Below are 25,024 nucleotides of genomic sequence, written 5' to 3' on the forward strand. Positions count from 1 at the left end.
AATCCCTCCTCTGTACTCATTTTGGCCCCCGACACTCCCTGCAAGGGAAGGGCTTCTCCCCGTGCCCACATCTGAGGATGATATTTGGGAGAACACCATTCTTGGCATGGTTAACAAATACAAAGCCTCCTTCCTGTTGGTGTGAGTTTGAGGGCCCAGGAGATGTGCTGATAGTCACAAGAAGGTCAGCTACGCAGTATCTTTCACACACATTTCTCCCTTAAATTTAAAAGTTTCCTCTGTGCAAATAACTCTGCCAAGGACAGTTTTAAAATATCATAAATGCTTAGCCCTGTTTTCACACTGGACAGCAGAGTAAACCTGATACTTTAGTTTATTCCTTTATCTGGACCATCTTTATGACGCAGACCAGCGTCTGTTTTTTCTGCCATTGCAGGGAACATCTTCTTCTTATTTTGCTGATGTTATTTTCACCGGCAGGGAGGGGGGCCTGTACTTCTAAGGTTAAGCATTTCAATTCCAGTGTTAGCCTTGAGAGCCAACAGCAGGCCTGGGGAGTGAAAAAACCTTCACCACCGAAAAGCAAAGGGAAGAAGAGAACTTCAACGAGTGCCTATGAAGGTAGACACAGCCAACGTCTGATACCTACCAGATATCACGTGTACACACTCAACAACCCCAGGAGGCAGAGATTAGCCCCAGACCCCGCAGCTGGGAAGTGGGCAGAAACAAGTGTCAAACCCATGATTGCCTAGATCAGAGCTGGAATTCTTCACCATTGCAGCAGAAGAGAATTTTAAAATAGAGGCTGGAGCCTAAATACAACAGACAGTGTAAAGATTGCTAATTGAGCTGATGGTGGGAACACGTCTCACACCTCGTTGTGTGGGTTGAGCAGATACCCCAGAGAAACAATCGCAGTCACAAAACTTTACAGGCATATTTATATGAACACTTACAGACATAATACACACGAGTCCTTATAAACAGCATGTCCCTTGGCACACACAGGATCGCAAAAACACAAGGCTATAATGTGTCACAGTTGTGCACAGGCACTGAGACACACACATACACACCCACACGTAACAACTGCAGGGCTGATTTACTGCTTGTCTTTTAAGCCCCCTGCAGAAGGAGGATGGGTGTGTACAACTGTGGGAAGCGTGCGAGTTGAGGGACTACACATCCCAAGAACCACCGGGACACCTATTCCCTTTATTTCTACCGCCAGCGTTCCGCAGACCTCATGGGATTTGTAGTTTATGTCTTCCTACAGGGCCGAGGACTTTGGAGTGGGTGGGCAACTCCAACATCCCTTGGGAAAAAATCTATCCAGATTTCAGCACCTTTCTGTACGATTTGTGCGGGTCTTTCTTCCGATCTCGAAGTGTCTGCATCTTTCCCATCCAGGATTTAGGTACAGGACACTTAAGGTGAAGATTATTTCTTGCTTTGAAAGTGCTACGTGGAACGCCTCACCCAGGACTACAAATCCCAGCATGACATGCGAGGATGTAGAGCCTGGACTACATTTCCCACCGTGCGAGCGCGAGAAGGACGGGCGTCCTTGTGGACCCCGCCCCTTGGGCTCCTTTCCCGGATGTAATCCAGGGGTTACTGTAAGGGACTTTGGGCTTCTCTTCCCCTGGAGCCTGGTCATTGGCGATGTTTGGGGCTCTGCCTAGGACCCACCGTGTCACTAGAGGCCTGGCCCTGAGGACTACGCTAGGGCTGCGGCGTGCGCTAGGGCTGTGGACCGAAGGCCGTGACCTCTGGCTACAGATTTTATCTCCCTGCATGACCTGGGCGGTTACCCAGGGAGGCAGAATTGTCCCGCGGGAGTTCTGGGTTGCGGGGCGTGCTGGTCGGGAATTAATGAATTAATGGTAATTCATTCATGCAGAAACTATCTCCGGTCGCGTTCTATTAGGCTCCATTCTGGGCGCTGGGCGTAAGGACTGCGGACAGAAGACAAACGTCCTTGTCTTCCTATTTCTAGTTGAAGCAAGCAGACCAAAGAGCCCACAAAGAATTAGCTGGGAAAATGAGCGTTATATCTTTTCCGACTCCCGGGCCCCGTGCCACTGGTCCCTGCGTTTCCCAGCACACCCCGGGGCGCGCCTCCAGCCCGGAGACCCCGCTTCCCGGCGCTCCGGGGACCCTCCCCTACATCAGCGGCCCGGGAGCTGCGGACTTCCCAGCGTGCCTCGGGGCTGAGCGAGGCCCTAAGGTTGCCATTAGCAACTTCGGCTCACGGACTCCATTTCCCAGCGCGCCCCGGGGCGGCGTGTGACGTCGACGCGCCGGGCGGGGGCAGGCAGATCCTTGGGCGGCTCGGGGCCAGCGGCAGTTCCCGGCGGCCCCCGGCGGGCGGGCGGCGGTGGCGGCGGTGGCGGCGGTGGCGGCGGCGGCTCGGGGCTAGGCGCTCGGCGGTCGCTCGCTCGCTTACCGGCGGGCGGGCGGCGCGATGTCGGGCGAGGACGGCCCGGGGGCGGGCCCCGGGGCAGCGGCGGCCGCGGCCCGCGAGCGGCGGCGGGAGCAGCTGCGGCAGTGGGGGGCGCGGGCGGGCGCCGAGCCGGGCCCCGGGGAGCGGCGCGCCCGCACCGTGCGCTTCGAGCGCGCCGCCGAGTTCCTGGCGGCCTGCGCGGGCGGCGACCTGGACGAGGCGCGCCTGATGTTGCGCGCCGCGGACCCCGGCCCCGGCGCCGAGCTCGACCCCGCCGCCCCGCCGCCCGCCCGCGCGGTGCTCGATTCCACCAACGCCGACGGCATCAGCGCCCTGCACCAGGTCAGCGCCCCCGGCCCCTCCCCGGACCTGGTCCGCCCAGGGTCCGAGCCTCCTCCAGCGTCCTCCGGGCCCTGAGTCACTCACGGTCGTCAGTCTCGGTGCGCGCCGTTCTGTGCTGCTGCCCTCTCCGACCCCCTGGCCCTTGCCACCCACCTGCAACTCCCTGTTTCCAGTCTTGAGCTTCTTCAACCGGCCCTGGTCTCTGCCGCCCTGCGCCGCCCTCAGTCTGGACCCGAGCCGCTGCTGACGGCCTCGGTCTGGTCCATGCCACTGGTCCCGGTCGTTGTCACTTCGCGCTGCCTTCTCCCGACCCTGAGCACCCTTCAGTAGTCTCTGTGTCTCCTCTCCTGTGCCATCTAATGCTGCCACCTTTCCCGAGGCTGTGCACTTCTAGCAATACTTCTACGTCCTCCAGCCCACTGTTTCCCCTTTCCAGGCAGGTGTCGCTTTCGCTGAGCAGCAAGCCTCGTCCTGTGCAGGCACGCGCCTGCGCCTGTGGGGCTTCCTCCCCTGGCCCCTGGCCCGGACTACCTGTTTGGCTAGGGGCATATCTTCCGTGCTGCTGCTTTCCGATTAGTCCTTCTCGCCCTTAGGCAGTACCATCTGTTGCTGTATAAGGATGCTCTTTCTTGGCTCAGGTTTTTCTAGGCTTTGTACCACCTCGTTTCCTTGTCTGGGGCACCTCCTGCTGTCTCCACCCGCAGACCGTCTTCATTCTCTTTCTGGAGGCTGTGCCTCCTCTTTTCTCCACCGTAGGCCTCGTGTCAGGGACGTTTCTCCTTCTCCAGGCACCTTCTCTGCCTCCCGCCCCTTCCCTGGGCTGTGCCTGTAACCTTGCCCTTTTCCTGGGGGGCCTCAACGCACCTGCCTCTCTATCCTTGGTCATCTTGCTCTCTCTGCCCGGATGCCTTCTCCTGGGCATCTGGCAGCTTCTCTCCTAGAGACTGTGTGATCTGTCTGGCTCTAAGTATGTCAGCTTCCCAAGGGTGCTACGGCCCTGCTGGTCTCCGTCCATAACCTGGCCCCCATGCCTTTCCAGGACTCCCTGATTGTCTCCTCCAGTGTTTGTGTGTCCCAGAACCAGGACCACCTTATGCCACAGGACCCTCTTTGGTTCTGGATGCATTTATCTATCCTCCCACAGTGGGACCACCAGGGATAGGACCATCACCCTCTGTTTCATCCCTGAGACCATCTCCCTCCTTGTCTCCTGATACTGATCCAGTCCTCAGCCCTCTCCTCCCGCCAGAACCCATAGAGTTTGGTCATTGATGGAACCAGAAAAGACCCTGTGGAAAGCTTGACTGGGGAGGCAGGGATGTTTGAAGAGGCCCACTTCTCAGGTCTCCCAGGAAGAGGAGAGGAGCAGTTCAGGAAAGTCAGTATGGTCCTGGGTTCAAATCGCAGTTCCTTAGCATTGTTGCCTCAAGTTAGCGTCCTTTCTCTCTGTGCCTCAGTTTCCTCATCTGTACAACAGGGCTAGTAGTCGGTCCCTCCGTGGCAGGGCTCTGATGAAGGAGGGAGGTCAGATATGTGGAAAACCCTTCAGGATGCAGCACAGGCATTCAGCTGGAGGGCTGCTGCCTGGTCTAACTGCTACCTGTCCTCTTTTTCTCTTCTCTGACCCCCAGGCCTGTCCCCTACAGCGTCCCTGGTGCTAGCGAGGTTGCTTTCTACCACGCAGAGGAGGGGCCTGCTTCCCTGAGCCTTGTAAGGTGTCAGAGTACTGGGCAAGCCCAGGGGAGAGGGGCCTCAGGCTTCTGTTGCCCTTCCTCTGCCACCGTCCAGGCCTGGGCTCTCCTGGACTTTTCCTCAGGGGCTCTTGGCCCTGCTCTCCAGGCTGAGCCCCCTTCTTTGGCATCCCCTTAGGCCTTGCCTATCAGGCTGCCTTTTCAGGCGAAATCCCTTTCCCACTCAGGCAAGCCCTTGGTAAACCCACTTTCTGGGGCTTTGCAGGAAGCCTGAAGGATTAGGGCTTTGGAGGTTCAGAGAGGGGAAGTTCCTGCCTCAGGTCACATGGCCAGCAGGCGGGCGACCTGGGGTTTGGGTCAGGTCTGTTGTGGGGTGACCAACGCAGGGTGGTTTGCTCTAGACTGGCCTGGTTTTAGCAGTGAAAGTCCCAGGTCTCAGGCAGCCCCCGTCCCAAACAAACTGGGACAGTTGGTCACCTTGTCTGGGTGCGTCCTGGGGCTGTGGTTTCCTTTCTGAGTCCTCCCTGGAGTGGGTCCCCAGGCGACAGCCCCCTGCCCTTGTGTGTGCCCAGGAGTTCTCACACCCCGGCACCTACCTCAGGTGGGCTTGTTAACCCCATGATAAAGCTGGTATATTGCCCCCGCTTGTCAAAATTGCCTTGTGAATTAGCAGCTAGGTCTGGGGTCTGGCATAGGAGGGACTAGGAGCCACAGTTCTTAGATCTGAATAGGGAGGGTGGAAGCGGGGACTAAGTCTGGGTGGAGGGAGCGGCTTGGACTCCTGGTGGGGGAGGTTGCTGTTGTCTGGATTCCTGGATCCCTGGTGCCCAGGCCTCGGGCATCTTTCACATGGATTCCTGTGCCCGGCCAGGTCCTTGAAAGGGAAAGGCCCATCTCCCTCCTCGACCCCCCCCCATCACCATGACAACTGGGTGGAAATAAACCAAGCCCAGTTCATCCCGTTCCCAGGGCACGTGTGCCCCCCCCCCCCCCCCGCAGCCTGAGTTTCCATGACTTCATGCTCTTGGCCCTCACTGCCTCCCCCCTTCTCCAGATGGCTGGGTTTTGGAGAGGTGAGGGAATTGGGGAGTTAATTTAGCCCAGGGACCCAGGAAGCCAGGCCCACCCCTTGCCTGGACCCTGCTCAGGTCCCAGTGCCCACCCGGGTTTTCATGTGCCCTGGGCTAAATCCCTTCTCTGTCCCCTTGCTGTCCCTATTCAGGCAAGGGCTGCTGTCTCCTTGAGATGGATTTCTTCCTCTGCAGTACAGAGCCTTGACAGCAGGAGGATTAGGGAAGGTCTTCCCAGGTGGAGATCCCTTGGCACAGTACCCCGTGCACAGCTTTGGGCCCCAGGGGCCAGGCCAGTCCCCTCAGGGTGGGAGTCAGGGCCATGGTCAGCATCCTGGGGAGCATCTGCTTGGCCTGAGGTTGGAGGGGGCTGGGGATCTGGTTCCTGGGCCTGAGGGAGGAGGGGCTGGGAGCCTGGATCCCTGGGTCTGAGGGAGGAGGGGGCTGGGGGCCTGGCCTCTAGGGTCTAAGGGAAGAAGGCAGGGGGCTCAGAACTCCATGGTCTGAGGGAGGAGGTCTTCGTCACTGGAAGCCTCGTCCTGTTGGTGATGACTGGGGTACATCGTATCTAACATCCAGGACTTCCCACGCTGGAGGAAAGCCCCCTCCCTTTATCCAATTCGTACTTGCAAGGATCTGGGTGTCCCCTTCTCATGGGCTCCACTGAGCTGCAGATGCCCGGCTGACCTAACCTTTGGGAAGCCAAGAGGTCTTAAATAGCTGGGTAGCTGAATGGGCCTCCAGGAGCAGGGCTGCTGCCTTCTGGGGTCTGTCCCAGGGTCATCTGGTTTTTTCTCTTGAACGTCTGACTCCGTGCTCCCGGGGTCTGTCTCACGGCCCCTCGGGAGTCCTGCCTTGCTGGGCGTGCGGTGCCTGGGTGAGGTGAGGGCTGACGGCCGTGTCCCCTGCGCCCCAGGCCTGCATTGACGAGAACCTGGAGGTGGTGCGCTTCCTGGTGGAGCAGGGCGCCACGGTGAACCAGGCAGACAACGAGGGCTGGACGCCCCTGCATGTGGCCGCCTCCTGTGGTTACCTGGACATCGCCAGGTGAGGCGGGGGAGGGTAAGGGGGATCGCAGGGGGACCGGAGCTCAGACCCCGCAGCCCTGACCTCCCCACCCCTCCACCGCCACCCCCAGGTACCTCCTGAGCCACGGGGCTGACATTGCCGCCGTCAACAGCGATGGGGACTTGCCCCTGGACTTGGCCGAGTCGGACGCCATGGAGGGGCTGCTGAAGGCGGAGATTGCCTACCGAGGTGGGTGCCTGGGTGCTTCCTGCGGGCACGGGGAACAGACTGCTGGGGCTCGGAGGCCAGCCCTGCTTTTCCCAGGGTTCTCTGACCCTGTCTGCTTCGGGTTCCTTACCTGTGAGGTGGGCACGCGGGTCCCCGTCCTCGGGTCGCTTGGAACATTGAGCGATCGTGTAAAGTGCATGTGCCACCGCTGGGCACGGATAAGAGCCCAACCTGACGTTGACCCAAATTGTCATTTTACCCCAGGAGTGAGTGAGGAAATGAGATGCGGGGGCTTGTCCAGGGGTCTCTCAGGTGAGATTGTTCTCTCAGAAGTGTTCCCTGAGGGGGACTGTTCTCCCCGCGTGCACGGTCACTGAACCGCAGGGTCCTCAACATGGGGCCCAGGACCCCCGAAACTCTGTGTGTGGCCATGTTCGTATTTCTAGGGAGAACGTGTATTGCTTCTAGCAAGTTCTCAGAGGAGCTCGTGTCCAAACGTACTCCCCAAAGCAGCCACCTAGAACCAGCTGATGCGTGGGGTGTGCGAGGAAGGCTGTGGCCTGACTGACCTGGAGGGCACGGGCCGTGGGGTGCTGGTCCGGGTTCAGCGAGGGAGCCGCCGAAAAGGTGTGGGCACAGGGCCTGGGGGTCTGGAGGCCCCGTGGCTCGTTCAGCGAGGCTGCTGAAGAGCAGGCCCTGGGGTGTGGAAGGTGACGCCCGGATCCCCAGGCTTGGCTTGGGCAGGCTGACTGCTGGTAAGGTCAGAGAGCCGCGTGCGGGTGGACGTCTGGGGTCACGGCCAACGTGGGGGGCGGGCACTAAGGCAGAGCTGAGCTGCTTCTCTCCTCTCTGACTTCTCACCCTGAAAAACTTCAGACGTGGACAGAGGTTGGGACAGCCTTAGGGGGGCGGCCACGTGACCCTCCCTGAGCTTGGCCGGTGGTTTTAGCAGCTTTGTGGAGATGCGATTCGTAGCCCGTTCGGTTCTCTTCGAAAGCGTGTGGTCCGCTGGTTTCTTAGCGTTTCACAGTGTTGTGCCTGCCTCACCACATGGCCTCAGAGGGCTTCGGTCGTACCAAAGAAACCGGGAGCCCTCAACTGGCACCCCACTCCCACTCAGCCCTGAGACACCTTTCATCCGCTTCCTGTCCCTACACATTTTGGAACGCTTTGTATAAATGGGGTCATACGATATAGATTCGTCAGTTTTGAACATTTTGGCCCATCTGCATTCGTCCTGCCTCCCCCCTCCCCCCACTATACATAAATAGCACTCTTCCCCCACCCCCTCCCTTCCTCTTCTTTCTCCCTCCCCAGCTGCCTCCCTCTCTGTTCCCAGCCATCTCAAGAACACGAAGCAGACTCTGTAACCCTGCCCTGACGTGGGAGCCTGTGTCTCCTAGAACAAGGACACAGGATGTCACGTTGTTACTCCTCTGTGGGCATCGGGACCTTGGCCTTGGTGCTGCGCTGTTACCTGTGGCCCATTGTAGCCTCCCCTCTGCGCCTCCTGTGGCCCTGCCCTGCCCTTGGTCTCCCCTTGCCCTCCTCACCCTGCCTTCTGTACACAGCGTGTCCCTTGGCCTGGACCCGCCTGCCGCTTCTCCAGGAGATTCAGGTCTGCGTTCGTGGCAGGAACTTCTTAGTGCGTTGTTCGGGAGACAGGTGCTGTCTGTCTGCCTGCCCTGTTGCTGTTAGCCTTGAACTTCGCGGAGGGGCACTGGCCAGGTGGCTCTACCGTGGAGTCCGCCTCCCTTCGTGATTAAAAAGTCGGCTGTCGGGTGAGGCTTGGCGGGCCGCTTCTGTGGGAACCTGTTGCAGCCGGGCTCAGGGCCCAGCCCGAGAGGCGGTTTGTGCAGCGTGCTTGAAGCGGCCGTTTCTCACAGTGGCACAAAGGTGGAAGCAGCCCAAGTGTCCACCAGCCGAGAAATGGATGAACAGCGTGCGGCATGTGCTACGATGGAATACTACTATTCAGCCTTAAAAAGGCAAGAGGTTCGGACACGTGCTTCAGTGTGAGCGAACCCTGAGGACAGTACGCTCAGTGAGAGAGTCTGGCACAAAGTGTACAAACGCTGTGTGATTCTAACTCTATGAGGAACGGGACTAAAATGGTCAAATTCATAGAGGCAGGAGGTAGAGTGGTGGGCGCAGGGGCTGGGGAGGGGGAAGCGGGGCGATGCTGTTTGACGGGGACGGGGTTTCAGTTGTGCAAGATGAAGAGTGTTCTGGAGACGGATGGTGGTGGAGGCCGCATGGCAACGTGAATATACTTAATGCCACAGAACTGCAGTTAAAAGGGGTTAAGATGGTAAATTTGATGTGTATTTTTACCACAGTTTAAAACGAAAAGGCAATTTATGGGCCATGTAACCGAAGTCCAGGAATTGCACAGACTTCAGGCATGGTTTGATCCAGGGGCACCAACTCGAAAATATCACTGTACTGAACTTTGCATTGACTTCATTCTTTTCTTTCTTTTTTTTTTTTAATTTGTATTTATTTTTGAGAGACAGAGCATGAGTGGGGGAGGAGCAGCGAGGGAGACAGAATCCAAAGCAGGCTTCAGACTCTCAGATGTCAGTACAGAGCCCTACGTGGGGTTCGAACCCCTTGAGCTATGAGGTCATGACCTGAGCCCCCCAGGCGCCCCTGCACGGACTTCATTCTCAGGCAGATTCTCTCAACCGGGTATGAAGTGCCGCTGCTAACAGTGCTGGCTGATTCTTCGGCTGATCTAGGACTAGATTTCCTCAGCCACCTGAGCGCTACCCTCCGCCTGAGCCAGCCCTAGCTGGGGCGAGAAGGATGGGTGGTTAGGCCAGGCGATGTGGCCACCCATCCGCGCTGTAGAGCTGCCGTCAGCCCAGCTGCAGGACGGGCCGCAGGGACACAGAACTGGGCGGGAAGGGGGCATCTAGCGGTTCTGCTGCTAGGCCACCGGACGGAGGCCCTCCCGCCCTTGGACAGGAATCTTCATGGGGGCGGGGGCGGTTGTTGGCAGCGGGAGAGGCTGGGGCCTCCAGCAGAGGAGGTTGGGTAAATCACTAATCTGTAAGTGGGGTGGCAGCTTCTGTGAAGGACGAGACTTTGTGGGAGGTGCTGTCACGCTGCAGCCGGCCGGGGGTCGGGGCCCCTGCGACCGACCGCCCTCCCCAGCACAGCCAGGGGCCCTGTGTCCGTGGTGGGCGTGGCCGCGTTCCAATAAAGCTTTATTCACAAACACAGGGGGCCTTCCGGAACAGGCAAAGCTTAATGACAGGAAGTAGACTGATGGTTGCCAGGGGCTGGGGAGGGAGGTACAGGGAATGCCTGCTTAATGGGTATGAGGTATTGTGTTTTACCATCAGTAGAACAAAAGGCAAAAACCAGACAGGTTTGCCAACCCTGATGGAGAGCTCCATCAACAAACGCAAATCTCGGCAAAAAGCAGAGTGCAGAAGGATGTGTGTGACCATGCCAGAGGACACCAGCAGTGGTTGGAAAAAGGTCAGCAAACCCCACCCTTCGCTGCCTAAGGAAGGCACAGGCATCTGTAGTAGGATTGAAGGTGATTCCCTTTAAGGAAGTTGTGTGCGGGGGTGGGGGGGAGGGTGTCCCTGAGTCCCCAGCACTGTCCCGGCCTCTCCGCCCCAAGCCGGGCCCACCAGGTGGGCTCCGACCAGCCAAACATTCCTTGGACAGCTGCCAGACGACAGCCAGAGGTGATCCCGTTGGAGTTTAGTCGCGCGTTCCCCCGGTGCCAGCCGGTGGCGCAGATGCGCAGCCGGTTCCGGGCGGCTTGCCCTCTGGGACCCCCGGGGCAGGCTCAGGGCAGACTTTCCCGTGTGTGTGTGTGTGTGTGTGTGTGTGTGTGTGTGTGTGTGTGTGTGGTGAGGGTGCACCAGGACGCAGCGTCACGAAAGCAAGATGAGATTGGTGGGGGGCACACAGGGGGTTTTTGCGGCCTCTGTCGTGTTTTAAGTTTTTAAGCCCAAGTGGTGGCTCCATGGGGGTCCGTTGCCCGTGCTGCCCAGCAGAAAGCCAGTGTAAGCCACAGCGTAATGGAAAATTTTTAAGTGGGTGCGCTTAAAACAGTAAGAAGAAGCAGGTGAAATTAACTTAGTCACGTATTTTACTTAACTGAGTGTGCCCAAGACATTATCGTGTCAACGTTAATCAACATAGAGAAAACCATTCATGGGTTGCTGTGCGCTTTTTGTATTTTAAGTTTATTAATTTTGAGGGAGAGAGAGTGCACTCACGTGGGGGAGGGGCAGAGAGAGAGAGGGGGAGAGAGAATCCAGGCAGGCTCCACTCTGTCAGCACAGAGCCCCAGCTGGGGCTCGGATTCACGAACCGTGAGATCATGACCTGAGCTGACATCAAGAGTTGGGCGCTCAGCCGACTGAGCCACCCAGGCACCCCGTGCCGCCCACTTTTTCCTGCCCACACATCGAAATCCAGCGTGTATTTGTGTTCATGACACGTTTCGGTTTGGAGCAGCTACAGTTCAGGCGCTCAGTAGCTGCACGTGGCCGACAGCTATGGGGCAGGACAGCTCAGCTCCAAGCCAGCGCTTTGGTGTGAGAAATCTCAGAGTTGGAACAGCAACAGACCCCAATAAGCTTTCCAGGAGAGAGATCGAACGTTGGCTGGAAGAGGCCCTTTCTGACTCCTGTCTCAATAGGGCGCAGGCAACATACAGATTCTCGGTGATGGTCACCAGATACTAATACAGCCTCAGCAAGGTTGCCTGTTCTTTTTTTTTTTTTTTTAAATTTTTTTTTTTTCAACGTTTATTTTTTTTTTTGGGGACAGAGAGAGACAGAACATGAACGGGGGAGGGGCAGAGAGAGAGGGAGACACAGAATCGGAAACAGGCTCCAGGCTCTGAGCCATCAGCCCAGAGCCTGACGCGGGGCTCGAACTCCCGGACCGCGAGATCGTGACCTGGCTGAAGTCGGACGCTTAACCGACTGCGCCACCCAGGCGCCCCCAAGGTTGCCTGTTCTGATCCAGAATCCACTTACACGTGAAGTCCTAACTTGCCCTTTGCATCCCAAATGCAGAACAGCTTTGCAGGAAACTGAAAGATGTACAGAAACTGACCGACGAGGCCGTGTGCTTGGCTCTCTTCTGATTGCTCTAGGTGACGGCACAGCTGTGAACAGGGATCCGCACCTGGCTACGAGAGAGGCTGTTGCCCCAGTAATGCGGCCCCTTGGTCTGGTGGCCCTTTGCCTGGTTTATCCTACTCAGGGTGATAGAAAGGGTCCCAACAGAGTGCGTGAAGACGTGGGCTCAGGATTTTACTGGTGGTGCTAGGGAGGGTTTGACGTAATCAGGTGCTGGGTTTATACTTAAGAGTAACGATAAAGGTGATACTTAGGTTGAAATGGGAGAAGGGCCTGCAATCCCCGTTCTCCCAGCAGTGCCTCGGAGGCCCCGTTGGGAAGTCCGGGTCCCCTGAGTCCCGGAGGAGCATGTGGAACGAGGGGGACCCCGTGCCTCCTGGGGCTCCGGGTGTGAGTCCTACCACTGCCCCTTCTCATCTTCCCAGGTGTGGACGTGGAGGCGGCCAAACGGGCCGAGGAGGAACTGCTTCTTCGTGACACGAGATGCTGGCTGAACGGGGGCGCGATGCCCGAGGCCCGGCACCCCCGCACGGGGGCCTCTGCCCTGCACGTGGCAGCCGCTAAGGGCTACATCGAAGTGATGAGGTGAGCGGGGCTGGTGTCCCCACTCTTCCCTGCTCTTTGTGCTGGGCTGATCTGTTCCTTCTCGCTGTCTTCCACCTTCCTGTGGGTTTTTTAATTTATGTATGTGGACGGAGTATTTGTCTCTAAATACAGCCTTTGCCGTGTCAACGAGTCCCGATGTGTAGGCTTTTCGTGTCCGTAAGTTGAAAACATTTTCCGGCTTGTAATCTCTCTTCTTTGGCCTCTGGATTATTTAGAAGGATGTCCTTAATTTCAGACGCGTGGGATTTTTCCAGTCATTGTTTCGATGCCCATTTCCTGCCTTGATGGCACTGTGGTCAGAGAATCCATATGCTTCCATCAGATTTTCGGAATTCTCTGAGGTTTGCTTTATACCCCGGTATGTGTCAGCTGGAAAAGAACCATGCTGTGAAGTGCAGCGTTCCGTGGAGGTTATCAGATCACCTTTGTAGTCACGCTCTTTCCGCCTCCTGTGTTCTTAGTGGGTTTTTTTCTCTCTGTCTACTCTGTCAGTTACTGCGAGAGACGTACTTTTTTTTTTTTGTTTTTGTTGTTAAGATTTTATGTGTAAGTAATTTCTACACCCAACGCAGGGCTTGAATTTGCAACCCCTGAGTTCAAGAGTCACATGCTCCACTGAGTGGGCCAGCCGGGTGCCCCTGAAATTTCCTACGATGCTTGTGGATTTTGCCTGTTTATCCTTGTAGTGCCCGCGGTGTTTATTTCTGTATTTGAAGGCCAGGTTATCTAGTGCATATGTATTTTAAATCGCTACAGCATGTGTTCCCTTGCTGCCGTCCATGTTTGGCTGCCTCACCCTCTTATGTGGGGGTGGTTGGTTCCCATTCTCATCCTCAGATTCTCTCCTCTCTGAGTCTTCTCTCTTTGATTTATCCTTTATTTTCAGTTGGAAGTGGAGTAGAGATGAATCCCTCAGCTCTGCTCACCTCTGTGTTGGGTTTTTAGGCAGGTTTTCCAGTGAGGTGCTAGAGACGGCCCCTAGTGGCTCCAGGCTCATGGCCTAGTTGCTTGCCTGCTGTGAAAGTAGAATGCCTCGTCCCCCATTCTTGTAGCAAAAGTCCTGGCCTGATGCTCACTGGGCCGCCTTGGGCACCTGCCCATCCCAGAGCTAATCCCAGTGGCAAGGGGCCTGGGATGTAAATGGTCAGGCCCAGTCATGTGCCCAGCCCTGTCCTCTTCTGCCCGTGGCTTCCACCGCTGAGTCTCAGATGGCTGCTTCGCCTCCTGCCGTTGCATCTGCATCCCACACAGCCCGGAGGAGGAGAGGACAAAAGGAGCAAATGTTGATTCCCTTTATTTTTACTTGATTATTTTTTAAAGTTCATTATTTTGAGAGAGAGGGAGAAAGAGGGAGAATCCCAAGCAGGCTCTGCACTGTTGAGCTCACGGACTGTGAGGTCCTGACCTGGGCTGAAATCAAGAGTCGGACGCTTAACTGAGCCACCCAGACGCCCCCGTTTACTCCTTTTAAAAGAACAATCCTGAAGTGACCCGCACACTGAACCTTGATGTCCCATTTGCCAGACCACCTGGCATTTTCTTGGCATTTCCACCATCCCAGCTACTTGTCTGCCTGGGGCTCCCGCCAGGGAGCCCGGGAGATCCCTCTTGAGCCAGGTGACAGCGTGTCCAGCTGAGAGTTGGGCATGGTTACTAAGTGGGGGGAAAGTCGGGGTCTGGGGGCGGCTCGCTGTCTGGCACAGGAACGAAGTGCTTTGGCCGCGGGAAGGCTCAGCGACTCCCATTTTATCACCGCCGTCAGGACGGCTGCGTTTGTAGGAGGATGTGACCGACGTTCCCCTCATCACCGACGAAGGGCAGGGTAGAGGCCCAGAGAAGTGGCGCTCGGCACTTACTTACCGAGCACCTGCCGAAGGCCGGGCCGTCTTTTAGGTCCGGGGAGGCTGGCACACGAGACGTGTCTGGGCCCACGTGCAGCCCCCGGCCTCGCCGGGGAGGCAGACAAGTGACCAGGGCAGCAGACCACGTGACGTGGGCCTGAGGGCACACTGGTGACCGGGGAGGGGTGTGCCCGTTCGTTGTAAGGCGCTGAGCAGTATCCCTGGGCTCTCGCCTGGAGGCCAGGAGCGCCCCCTCCCCCCCTCCCCAACTCAGGACGACCAAACATGTGCAGACATGGCCAGGTGCCCCCCCTAGTTGAGAACCGTGGGCCTAGAAAGGCGTAAAGAGGGCGGTGGGAGGAGTGGGAGGGGGGCTGCATGAGCTCCGGCCTGGGGACCCCTGGGGACCGTGTGCAGGCGCCCAGGTGGCTGCAGCGAGTGAGCTCTGGGGAGTGAGTGACGAGGTCAGCAGGGCCCCACAGAGGCCCTTCTATTTGAAAAGTCTCATGAACTCTGTCCACCTCCCACCTCGTATTCGCTTGTTCCCACGGGCACGGAACCCGATGCCAGTCCTGCAGAGGCAGGCTGTGTGCCGCCAGCTGCACCGTGCGGGACCCGCCTGGGCTTCTAACCCTGCCTGCCCCCCAGATCCTGTGCTCGTCCTCCAAGCCGGGGCTCCTCGGCCTCACCACTAGCGGGGTTTTGGACCACATCAGTCTTTGCCGTGGGGCCGTTCTCCGCGCCGTAGGGTGTTAAGAACATCCCTGGCACCCACCCCTCAGCTGTGACCACCCGGACCGTCTCCAGACACTGCCAGATGTCGCCTGGCGGGCAGCATCGCCTCGGCTGAGGGCCACCTCCCTGAGCTGGCGGGTTCCTAGAACATCACTGCCCCAGGGCTGCCTCTTCTGGGGCCTCAGCCCTTTCACAGGCTCTGGGGCTGTGTGTCCCATACCCGGGGGTGATAGTCAAGAGAGTTGCCCGGTACAAGGGGCAGGGTTCCTGAAGCCACCCACTGGGCCGGGGGAGGGGCTCCACGAAGAGGCCCTCGCCACCTGCCTGTCCCGGCCGGGCCCCAGCGCGGCCAGCCGACGACGGCAGCCTTGGGCAGAACCCGCATCTCGGTCCTTGACTCCGAGCCTCCCTGCACCCAGGCTGCTCCTTCAGGCCGGCTACGACCCAGAGCTCCGGGACGGGGACGGCTGGACCCCCCTGCACGCCGCGGCCCACTGGGGTGTGGAGGACGCCTGCCGCCTGCTGGCCGAGCACGGTGGAGGCATGGACTCGCTGACCCACGCGGTGAGGGCCGGGCTGCTCGCGGGCCGGTGGGGCTGAGGGGCGGGAGGCCCCCTCCCCTCCATCATCCTCTGCCCCTTCTCTTCCTCCGCCGCCAGGGCCAACGTCCCTGTGACCTGGCTGACGAGGAGGTGCTGAGTCTGTTGGAGGAACTGGCCCGGAAGCAGGAGGATGTGAGTCTCGGGGGCTCCCTCCTGCCCGTTGGCTCCCTGCTACCCCAGTGCCCCCTGGCAGGGGACCTGCTCCCGCCCAGCTGGCGACAGTCAGAGTCAGGAAGAGGAGTCAGGAGGAGGCTGGGCCTCATCAGCCCCGGAATGCCGCCCAGCCAGCGCCGGGCCAGGCCTTGTTGCTGGAAAAAGGCAGGGTGAAGGGCTGGACGGCATGGGCTCTGGGCTCTGAATCCCGGCTCTGGCATGCGTTTGCTCTGTGAGCTCGGGCTGGTCGCTTAACCTCTCTGGGCCTCAGTTTCCTCACCTGTAATGTGGGGCTAACGGTGTGTGCACCTTTATGAGGAGTCACGCGGAGTATCTGCTATGCTAGGAGTATACGTGTTACTGCACGAGAACTTTGGAACCCTGCTTGGCGGACTGTAAGCCGACTGGGAGCATGAAGCCTCTCCTGAGGCCTCCTGGGGGCCAGGCGCTCTGCCTGGAGCTTCCAGTGAGTGGGGGGGTAGATGGACACAGATCCCTCTGTTTCAAGGTCGGTCGTGGTGACGTTGAGAGGAAAGGTCATGGTTCTGGCTTGGCGGACAGCTTCTCAGACCCAGGGCACGCGCTCGGGTTTGAGGGCACAGCACGTGCAAAGGCTAGGGGGTGGGAAAACGGGTGGGGCCCGGAGGGGAGTGTGAGGCAGGGAGGCCTTGGGCCGGGGGGGGGCCCACCCGAAGGGCCTTGAACGCTAGGCTGAGGAGCAGTGTGAGGGTGAGGGTAGTGGGGCCGCCGTGGGCTTCGTGGAGGGTGGGGCAGGGTCAGCACAGGGATGGGTGCGGGGGAAGGGGGCCCTACCTCTCAGGAGGGGCGGGGATGACGGGCTCGCCTGGTGGAAGAACCTCTGTGCCAAGGCTGGGCGGGCCGCCCTAGGGAGGTGGCAGGGATGACGGTGTCCCCGGTGAGCGGTGCACCCTGGGAGGGGAGGACACCGGAGCGGGGAGGCCGGGAGGCAGCCGTGAGGAGGACCCAGACGCCACACAGCCGTGTGCAGGGGCCCGCAGATCCCCCGTGTCCGCCGGGAGCGGCCCTCCCCGTAGGTGGCGCCTCCTCCACCCAGACCTGCACAGCCGTGCGGGCCGGCCCTGGACGTGGGGGCCGCCGGCCGCGTGGGGCCCTCCCAGCAGCCTCCTCCGTCCCCTCCTTTGTCCCCTTGCAGCTGCGGAACCAAAAGGAAGCTTCTCAGAGCAGAAGCCAGGAGCCCCAGGTGCCTTCCGGCGGCAAGCACCGAAGGTAGTGGACAGGCGCCCGGGTGGGCAGGTGGAGGGTCCCAGGGACTGGAACCCCATGCCCTCCCCTTCCCACCAGGAGCTCCGTGTGTCGTCTGAGCAGCCGAGAGAAGATTTCCCTCCAAGATCTGTCCAAGGAACGCCGGCCTGGGGGGGCAGGGGGGCCCCCCATACATGACGAGGATGAGGGAGAAGAAGGCCCCACAGGTACGGGGCAGGGTCTGGGTTTCTGGATCTATGAAGGAGGGCTGGGGGGGTCTGGACTCCTGGGTCTGAGGGAGGAGGGGCTGGGGGTCTGGACTCCTGGGTCTGAGGGAGGGGGGGCTGGGGCTTGGACTCCTGGGTCTGAGGGAGGTAGGGGCTGGGGGGCAGGACTCCTGGGTCTGAGGGAGGAGGGGGCTGGGGTTCAGGACTCCTGGGTCTGAGGGAGGAGGGGGCTGGGGTTCAGGATCCTGGGTCTGAGGGAGGAGGTGCTGAGGGCCAGGGCCCCTGGGTCTGAGGGAGGAAAGGCTGGGGGTCTGGACTCCTGGGTCTGAGGGAGGAGGGGGCTGGGGGCAGGACTCCTGGGTCTGAGGGAGGAGGGGGCTGGGGTTCAGGACTCCTGGGTCTGAGGGAGGAGGTGCTGAGGGCCAGGACTCCTGGGTCTGAAGGAGGAGGGGGCTGGGGGCCTGATTCCTGGGACTGAAGGAGGAGGGGGCTGGGAGTCTGGACTCCTGGGTCTGAGGGAGGAGGGGGCTGGGGGTCTGGATTCCTGGGTCTGAGGGAGGAAAGGCTGGGGGTCTGGACTCCTGGGTCTGAGGGAGGAGGGGGCTGGGGGCAGGACTCCTGGGTCTGAGGGAGGAGGGGGCTGGGGGCAGGGCCCCTGGGTCTGAGGGAGGAAAGGCTGGGGGTCTGGACTCCTGGGTCTGAGGGAGGAGGTGCTGAGGGCCAGGACTCCTGGGTCTGAAGGAGGAGGGGGCTGGGGGCCTGATTCCTGGGACTGATGGAGGAGGGGGCTGGGAGTCTGGACTCCTGGGTCTGAGGGAGGAGGGGGCTGGGGCTTGGACTCCTGGGTCTGAGGGAGGAGGGGCTGGGGGTCTGGACTCCTGGGTCTGAGGGAGGGGGGGCTGGGGCTTGGACTCCTGGGTCTGAGGGAGGTAGGGGCTGGGGGGCAGGACTCCTGGGTCTGAGGGAGGAGGGGGCTGGGGTTCAGGACTCCTGGGTCTGAGGGAGGAGGGGGCTGGGGTTCAGGATCCTGGGTCTGAGGGAGGAGGTGCTGAGGGCCAGGGCCCCTGGGTCTGAGGGAGGAAAGGCTGGGGGTCTGGACTCCTGGGTCTGAGGGAGGAGGGGGCTGGGGGCAGGACTCCTGGGTCTGAGGGAGGAGGGGCTGGGGGCCAGGGCTCCTGGGTCTGAGGGAGGAGGGGGCTGGGGGCAGGACTCCTGGGTCTGAGGGAGGTAGGGGCTGGGGGGCAGGGCCCCTGGGTCTGAGGGAGGAAAGGCTGGGGGTCTGGACTCCTGGGTCTGAGGGAGGAGGGGGCTGGGGGCAGGACTCCTGGGTCTGAGGGAGGAGGGGGCTGGGGGCAGGACTCCTGGGTCTGAGGGAGGAGGGGGCTGGGGGCAGGGCCCCTGGGTCTGAGGGAGGAAAGGCTGGGGGTCTGGACTCCTGGGTCTGAGGGAGGAGGGGCTGGGGGCCAGGACTCCTGGGTCTGAGGGAGGAGGTGCTGAGGGCCAGGACTCCTGGGTCTGAAGGAGGAGGGGGCTGGGGGCCTGATTTCTGGGACTGATGGAGGAGGGGGCTGGGAGTCTGGACTCCTGGGTCTGAGGGAGGAGGGGCTGGGGGTATGGACTCCTGGGTCTGAGGGAAGAGGGGGCTGGGGTTCAGGTCTCCTGGGTCTGAGGGAGGAGGGGGCTGGGGCTTGGACTCCTGGGTCTGAGAGAGGAGGGAGCTGGGAGTCTGGACTCCTGGGTCTGAGGGAGGAAGGGCTGGGGGCCACGACTCCTGGGTCTGAGGGAAGAGGGGCTGGGAGGTCTGGACTCCTGGGTCTGAGGGAGGAGGGGCTGGGGGTCTGGACTCCTGGGCCTGAGGGAGGAGGGGGCTGGGGCCTGGACTCCTGGGCCTGAGGGAGGAGGGGGCTGGGGCTTGGACTCCTGGGTCTGAGGGAGGAGGGGCTGGGGGCCAGGACTCCTGGGTCTGAGGGAGGAGGGGCTGGGGGCTGGACTCCTGGGTCTGAGGGAGGAGGGGGCTGGGAGTCTGGACTCCTGGGTCTGAGGGAGGAGGGGCTGGGGGTATGGACTCCTGGGTCTGAGGGAAGAGGGGGCTGGGGTTCAGGTCTCCTGGGTCTGAGGGAGGAGGGGGCTGGGGGCTGGACTCCTGGGTCTGAGGGAGGAGGGGCTGGGGGTATGGACTCCTGGGTCTGAGGGAAGAGGGGGCTGGGGTTCAGGTCTCCTGGGTCTGAGGGAGGAGGGGGCTGGGGCTTGGACTCCTGGGTCTGAGGGAGGAAGGGCTGGGGGCCACGACTCATGGGTCTGAGGGAAGAGGGGCTGGGAGGTCTGGACTCCTGGGTCTGAGGGAGGAGGGGCTGGGAGATCTGGATCCCTGGGCCTGAGGGAGGAGGGGCTGGTTCTGAGAGGTACCTGGCATCTCCGTTTTCCCGCATTGTAGAGCCACCCTCCACAGAATCCAGAACTCTCAACGGAGTGTCTTCTCCACCACCCGCTAGCCCTCCGAGCCCCATGGTGAGTTTGGATGCTCTAGAGGTCATACTATTTGGGGAGGGAGGGGAGAGATGTCATGAATCTGTAGACCTCTTTTCAGGGTATGTAAGGTGAAGATGACAGTTTCCAGAATCTTCCAGAACAACTGATTGCTTTTTTTTTGGCTGCATCTGCCCAGGGGGCTGATGGGAATAGTGGTTTGTTGTGGTCCTTCTGGGGGCAACACTTGAAGTGGCCGAGAAGGATCCTTTCTCCCTGAGACCGTTCTCTTCTCCAGCCCCCAGAAGAGGCCCCCTTCTCCAGGCGCTTTGGCCTCCAGAAGACAGGAAGCTCTGGTGCCCTGGGTCCCACAGACAGGCGGGGGGCCGAGGGCACCCCTGGGGCTGGGTTGCAGCGCTCAGCCTCGTCCTCTCGGCTGGAAGGGACCTCCCCGCAGGTGAGTGGGGTGAGGGGCGGGGGCCGGGGCCAGGCCCGCCTCGGTGAGGGGAATGTCCTCCTCTGGTCTTCTCTTCCCACAGGCTGAGGAGCCCCGCCTCGCCAGAGTTACGCCTACCCCCTCCCGTAAGGTGCCGGAGCCCTGTGCCCTGTGAGTGCCAGCCAGGGGCCTGGGTCTTTCCGGGTGGGAGGCAGGTCGGGTCCCAACCTTGTCAGCTTGATCCCGAGCAAGTGCTTTTGCCGTCAAATAAAAGCTCACAGCTAAGCTTCCACGGTCGCGGTGGCCTCCTGTTGCCTCTGTCCCCACCTCCCACCCCGTCCCTTTTGACACAGTCACACTGCTGCCCCAGGGCCTTTGCTCTGCACCACCCCCACCCCGGCTTGCTTCCTCCCTTCCCCGGGTCTGTGTATGAGTGTCACCTTGTCTGTGAGGCCCGCTCAGACCTTGCGACCATGCTGCCGCCGTGTCCGGACACGCACACCCTCCCACCTGCTGTCAGGCTCGCGCTTTCCTCCCAAGCACTTTAGCCTTCTGGCCTGTTCTGTGATGGGCTCCTCTCGCGCTTGTTGGTTCTGCGTCTCTGCCGCACACATTTGACTCACTGGGGCAGAGATCATTCTTTTTGTTGCTCAGTGTGGCATATCCAGCACCTGCCGCGTAACTTGAGCAACGATATTTGCTGAATGAATGACTTTCCAGGTCTGAGATCTCCAGGCGTCCTCCCTCGGATGACCCCACTCCTCCCTCCAGAATTCCGGGGCCCGAATCCCCAGTGAAGCCAAATATCCCTGCGGCCCCCACGGCGCCCCCAGCCGACTCCCGGGACCGGCGGAGGTAAAGAGGCTGGGGGGGGGGGGGAAGCCTCTTTTCTCTCCAGCAGGGAGACACTGCGTTGCCCAGGAGGCCCCAGGGCCTCGGGCAGCACTCCCAAGGGGGAGGTTGTCCCAGGGTCTGCTGGGAGTTGATGTTCTCTGGCAGAACTTCCCTTCCCTGAAAAGTGTTAGCCGTGGGACGGGAACAGGACCCAAAGGAACCCTTACTGAGGTTGGGAACCTTTCACTCAGGTCCTACCAGATGCCTGTGCGGGATGAGGAGTCTGAATCTCAGCGGAAGGCTCGCTCTCGGCTCATGCGTCAGTCTCGGAGGTCCACACAGGTGTGGGGGTGGGCGGGGGGGCTGGGCTCCTCCGGGTCTGAGGGAGGAGAAGCTGGGGGCCTGGGCTCCTCCAGGTCTGAGGGAGGAGGGGCTGGGGGCAGGACTTCTGGGTCTGAGGGAGGAGGTCCTGGGGGCCAGAACTCCTGGGTCTGAGGGAGGAGGTCCTGGGGGCCAGAACTCCTGGGTCTGAGGGAGGAGGGGCTGGGGGAGTGGACTCCTCCAGGTCTGAGGGAGGAGGGGCTGGGGGCAGGACTTCTGGGTCTGAGGGAGGAGGGGGTTGGGGGTCTGGACTCCTGGGTCTGAGGGAGGAAGGGCTGGGGGCCAGAACTCCTGGGTCTGAGGGAGGAAGGCCTGGGGGCCAGGACTCCTGGGTCTGAGGGAGGAGGGGCTGGGGGCAGGACTTCTGGGTCTGAGGGAGGAGGGGGCTGGGGGTCTGGACTCCTGGGTCTGAGGGAGGAGGGGGCTGGGGGCAGGACTCCTGGGTCTGAGGGAGGAAGGGCTGGGGGCCAGGACTCCTGGGTTTGAGAGAGGAGGGGCTGGGGGCCTACACTTGCATCCTGGGCGGCCTGGGCCCTGACCTCTGGGACCCCTGACCGCGCTCGCTCTCCCAGGGTGTGACTCTCACCGACCTGAAGGAAGCAGAGAAGGCAGCAGGGAAGACCCCAGAGCCAGAGAAATCGTGCCTGGTGAGAGGGGTCAGGTGACCAGGTGGTGGGTGGTCCAAGATGCCCTTGCCCTCTGACCTCCCTGCCCTTCTTGGACAGGACCCCTCTCGGAGGCCCCGAGTCCCGGGGGTGGAGAACTCTGATGGCCCTGCCTTGAGAGGTGAGGTCTGGTTTCTGGGAGGTCGACCTCCTGCCCCCTGGCCTCCCCCTCTCTCCCGCTGCAGTCTGTTTTCCCAAGGGGTCGGGCCTAGGGACCCTGACACCGCAGAGAGGGGCCGCTCCCCAGGTTTCTGGGCTGATTCCTGCCCCTCCCCCCCAGCAGAGGCGCCTGACGGGCAGGGTCAGGGACCACAGGCCACCAGGGAGCACCGCAAAGTCGGCAAAGAGTGGAGGGGGCCTGCGGAGGTGAGGGGCGGGGCGAGCTGGGCTACGGGTGGGCCTTGGAGGCAGGGTGGTGGGCCAGACTCCCTTCCCGGCATCAGGCTGAACCCCACCTCCGCCCGCAGGGGGAGGAGGCGGAGCCGGCCGACCGCAGCCCAGAGTCCAGGTACAGGGTGGGCAGGGAAGGGTCTGGGCTCTTCTGTAGGGCCACAGGGAGCCCCGCTGACGCCCTGCCTGCCTCCACCCCAGCACTTCCGAGGGCGGCCCTTCACCTCGCAGTCAGCGGCAGCGTGACTCCCAGCCAGAATCGGACGAGCCCGATGGAGGCTTCAGGAAGGTTTGCGACACCACCCACCCTCAATCTGCCCCCGCGGTCGGCCTTTATCCACCTGCCCTGCAGCTCTCTATCTGTGGTTCTGCTTGTGTATCCCTGCTCTCCACCCTTCCCCACGTGGGCCGGCAGGACTGACCTGCGCTCCCTGTCCGGTTCCCCCCAGCTGTACGCAGAGCTGCGCAGCGAGAACGAGCGGCTTCGCGAGGCCCTGACCGAGACCACGCTCCGCCTGGCGCAGCTCAAGGTGGAGTTGGAGCGCGCCACGCAGGTGAGATGCCCCGACCTGGGAGCCGGGTCGCAGTGGCCCCGACGGGCCTGCCCCGGGAAGGGGGGGCCGGCTGGGAGGCTGGACTGCCGCCCCCTTCCCAGGCTGGGGTCCCAGTCCTGGTCTTTGTGGCTTGGCCACTTCTCTGAGCCTTGGGCTCTCTTGTCCCCAGAGGCAGGAGCGCTTTGCAGAGAGGCCTGCCCTCCTGGAGCTGGAGAGATTCGTGAGTAGGGGCAGCTGGGGTGGGGCCGTGTAGGTGTCCCATGTGGGTCTGAAGAGGTTCCTCTGCCCTCTCCCCACCCTTCTCAGCCTTACTTGACCCCTAGTCCTCCCCCGCCCCCAGGCCCTGGGCCTCACCCCTCCTGTTTATGCCAGGAGCGCAGGGCCCTGGAGAGGAAGGCGGCCGAGCTGGAGGAGGAGCTGAAGGTGAGCCTAAGGGGGCGCCGTGGACGGGTTCTAGGCAGACCCCGGGTGACCCGGGGCCACCCAGCTGACCTCCCCATCCCATCCCCCAGGCCCTGTCCGACCTCCGGGCTGACAACCAGAGGCTCAAGGATGAGAACGCAGCCCTGATCCGCGTCATCAGCAAACTTTCTAAGTGACTCTGGCGGAGGACCTTTCCCCGTACCCGTATTTATACAGCTGCTTCTGCCACACGCACCCCTTCCCCTGTGTGAGCACGAGTGACAGGGCTCCCAGGGGGTCTCTGAGAAGCCATAGCCTCCCTTCGGGGCCTCCAGACTGGGAGGGGAGCAGAATCCCCAGGAGCCGAGGGGGGCCACCCGAGGCCAGGATGGAGGTCAGAGGCCGAGCCAGGTAGGGGGACGTGGTTGAGGGGGGCCCGGGACCGGAGGTTGGGACCACGGAGGAACCGCGGACCAGGAAGTGCCAGGACCGGAGTGGCCACCCGGAGGTCCCCCCCCTCACGTGTGATGCCACCCCAGTCACCCCTCCCGCTCCTGAACAGGGATCCGAGAATGTGCCAAGAGTCCCGCCAGCCTGGGCCAGGTGGGCCTCTGTATAGGGCCCGTGTGCAATAGGGAGGGATCTCTATTTTTTGCTGCCCCCGCCCCGCCCACTGTCAGGGGCAGGGGGAGAAGATATTTTCGAGACAAAGCACAGGCACCACAAATAAAAGTCGTGAAGTTGCCACTCAGTGACCGTGTCCCCGGCTCGAGGTGGGGCACCACTTCTGTGTTCCTCCCTCGTCAGTGGCCAGACCACAGGATCATGAACGATGGGTCGGTGAGTGCTCACTGGCTGGGAAGGGGTTCCAGGAGTGGCCGGCTGGGGCAGTGGCCCCACACCAGGGCTGACCCGGTCACAAGGGAGCCTGGGAGCTTGGGTCTCAACCAGCCGAGTTTTTGACACAAAGTTGAATTGCCGACATTTAAAATTGGGGGTAATTCATGAGAAGAAAAACCTACGGTTTTGACTTTTCTGGAGAAATAGGAATGTGATAGTATGAACTTTTCAGCCCTGCATGGTAACAGTTGGCTGGTGCTGAGTAGGAGGACGGGGCATTGTCGTTCTTTCCGGGCCCCGTCCTGGCTGTTGGTGATACAGTAGCGAATGAAACGGGAAAGACCGGGCACAGTGGAGGAGGTGAGGCAAGAGGCAGGCAACAATGGAAGAAGCATCCCAGGCGGTGGTGCTATGGAGAAGCAGGGGAAGGGCACAGGGCGGCAGGGGTGTGTGTGTACCCAGGAGTACGGGGCGGCAGGGGTGTGTGCACAGGAGAACATACCCGGGGGGTCTTCTGTGCAGGCCCCATCGAAAAGCTGGCACAGGAAGATACCTGAAGGCGTCAAGGAGTGAGCCGTGTAGGCATTTAAAGGAAGAGTTTTGTGGATGAAGAGGGCAGCAGGTACAAGGTCTGTGGGGTGCAGTGTGGTCAGAGATAGTAGGGCATGAGGGTGGAACCGTAACGGCCAGCCCTGGGAAGGACTTGAACTGAGGTGGGACCTAGGTTTTCACGGGTCCCTTTGGCAGCTGCGTTGACAACAGTCCGGGGGAGGGCAGTGAGGGACAGAAGGAGGGAGAGCAG

General features: G+C 60.9%; 1 protein-coding gene across 7 annotated transcripts; it reads left to right on the forward strand.

Annotated features, from left to right (window-relative positions):
• The first annotated feature begins 2,367 nt into the window (after nt 1-2,367).
• PPP1R12C (protein phosphatase 1 regulatory subunit 12C) lies at nt 2,368-24,133 on the forward strand. Of its 7 annotated transcripts, none has more exons than XM_045441495.1 (22): nt 2,371-2,752; nt 6,430-6,560; nt 6,652-6,770; nt 12,292-12,451; nt 15,468-15,612; nt 15,708-15,782; nt 16,978-17,051; nt 17,127-17,254; nt 19,689-19,762; nt 20,019-20,177; nt 20,260-20,327; nt 20,877-21,011; nt 21,242-21,332; nt 21,944-22,018; nt 22,097-22,157; nt 22,317-22,402; nt 22,504-22,544; nt 22,628-22,715; nt 22,876-22,980; nt 23,150-23,200; nt 23,353-23,403; nt 23,493-24,133. In XM_045441495.1, exons 1-22 carry the CDS (start codon nt 2,432-2,434, stop codon nt 23,577-23,579), a joined length of 2,325 nt encoding a protein of 774 aa, XP_045297451.1. In that variant the 5' UTR covers nt 2,371-2,431; the 3' UTR covers nt 23,580-24,133. The 7 variants fall into 7 exon arrangements, 6 of the variants coding, with proteins under 6 accessions (XP_045297448.1, XP_045297454.1, XP_045297455.1 ...); XM_045441496.1 differs by having other exon boundaries at nt 22,320-22,402; XM_045441492.1 differs by having other exon boundaries at nt 2,368-2,752; nt 22,320-22,402; nt 22,504-22,980.
• Nucleotides 24,134-25,024: the final 891 nt, after the last annotated feature.

Source organism: Leopardus geoffroyi, chromosome E2 (assembly GCF_018350155.1).
Source record: "Leopardus geoffroyi isolate Oge1 chromosome E2, O.geoffroyi_Oge1_pat1.0, whole genome shotgun sequence".
NCBI classification, from domain to species: Eukaryota; Metazoa; Chordata; class Mammalia; order Carnivora; family Felidae; genus Leopardus; species Leopardus geoffroyi.

Excerpts from the sequence above, each read along its gene's own strand:
- PPP1R12C (XM_045441492.1), top strand. The coding sequence starts at position 2,432 with ATGTCGGGCGAGGACGGCCCGGGGGCGGGCCCCGGGGCAGCGGCGGCC. Across the intron at positions 15,613-15,707 it reads TGGACTCGCTGACCCACGCG|GGCCAACGTCCCTGTGACCT; the intron begins GTGAGGGCCGGG and ends CTCCGCCGCCAG. Across the intron at positions 15,783-16,977 it reads TGGCCCGGAAGCAGGAGGAT|CTGCGGAACCAAAAGGAAGC; the intron begins GTGAGTCTCGGG and ends GTCCCCTTGCAG.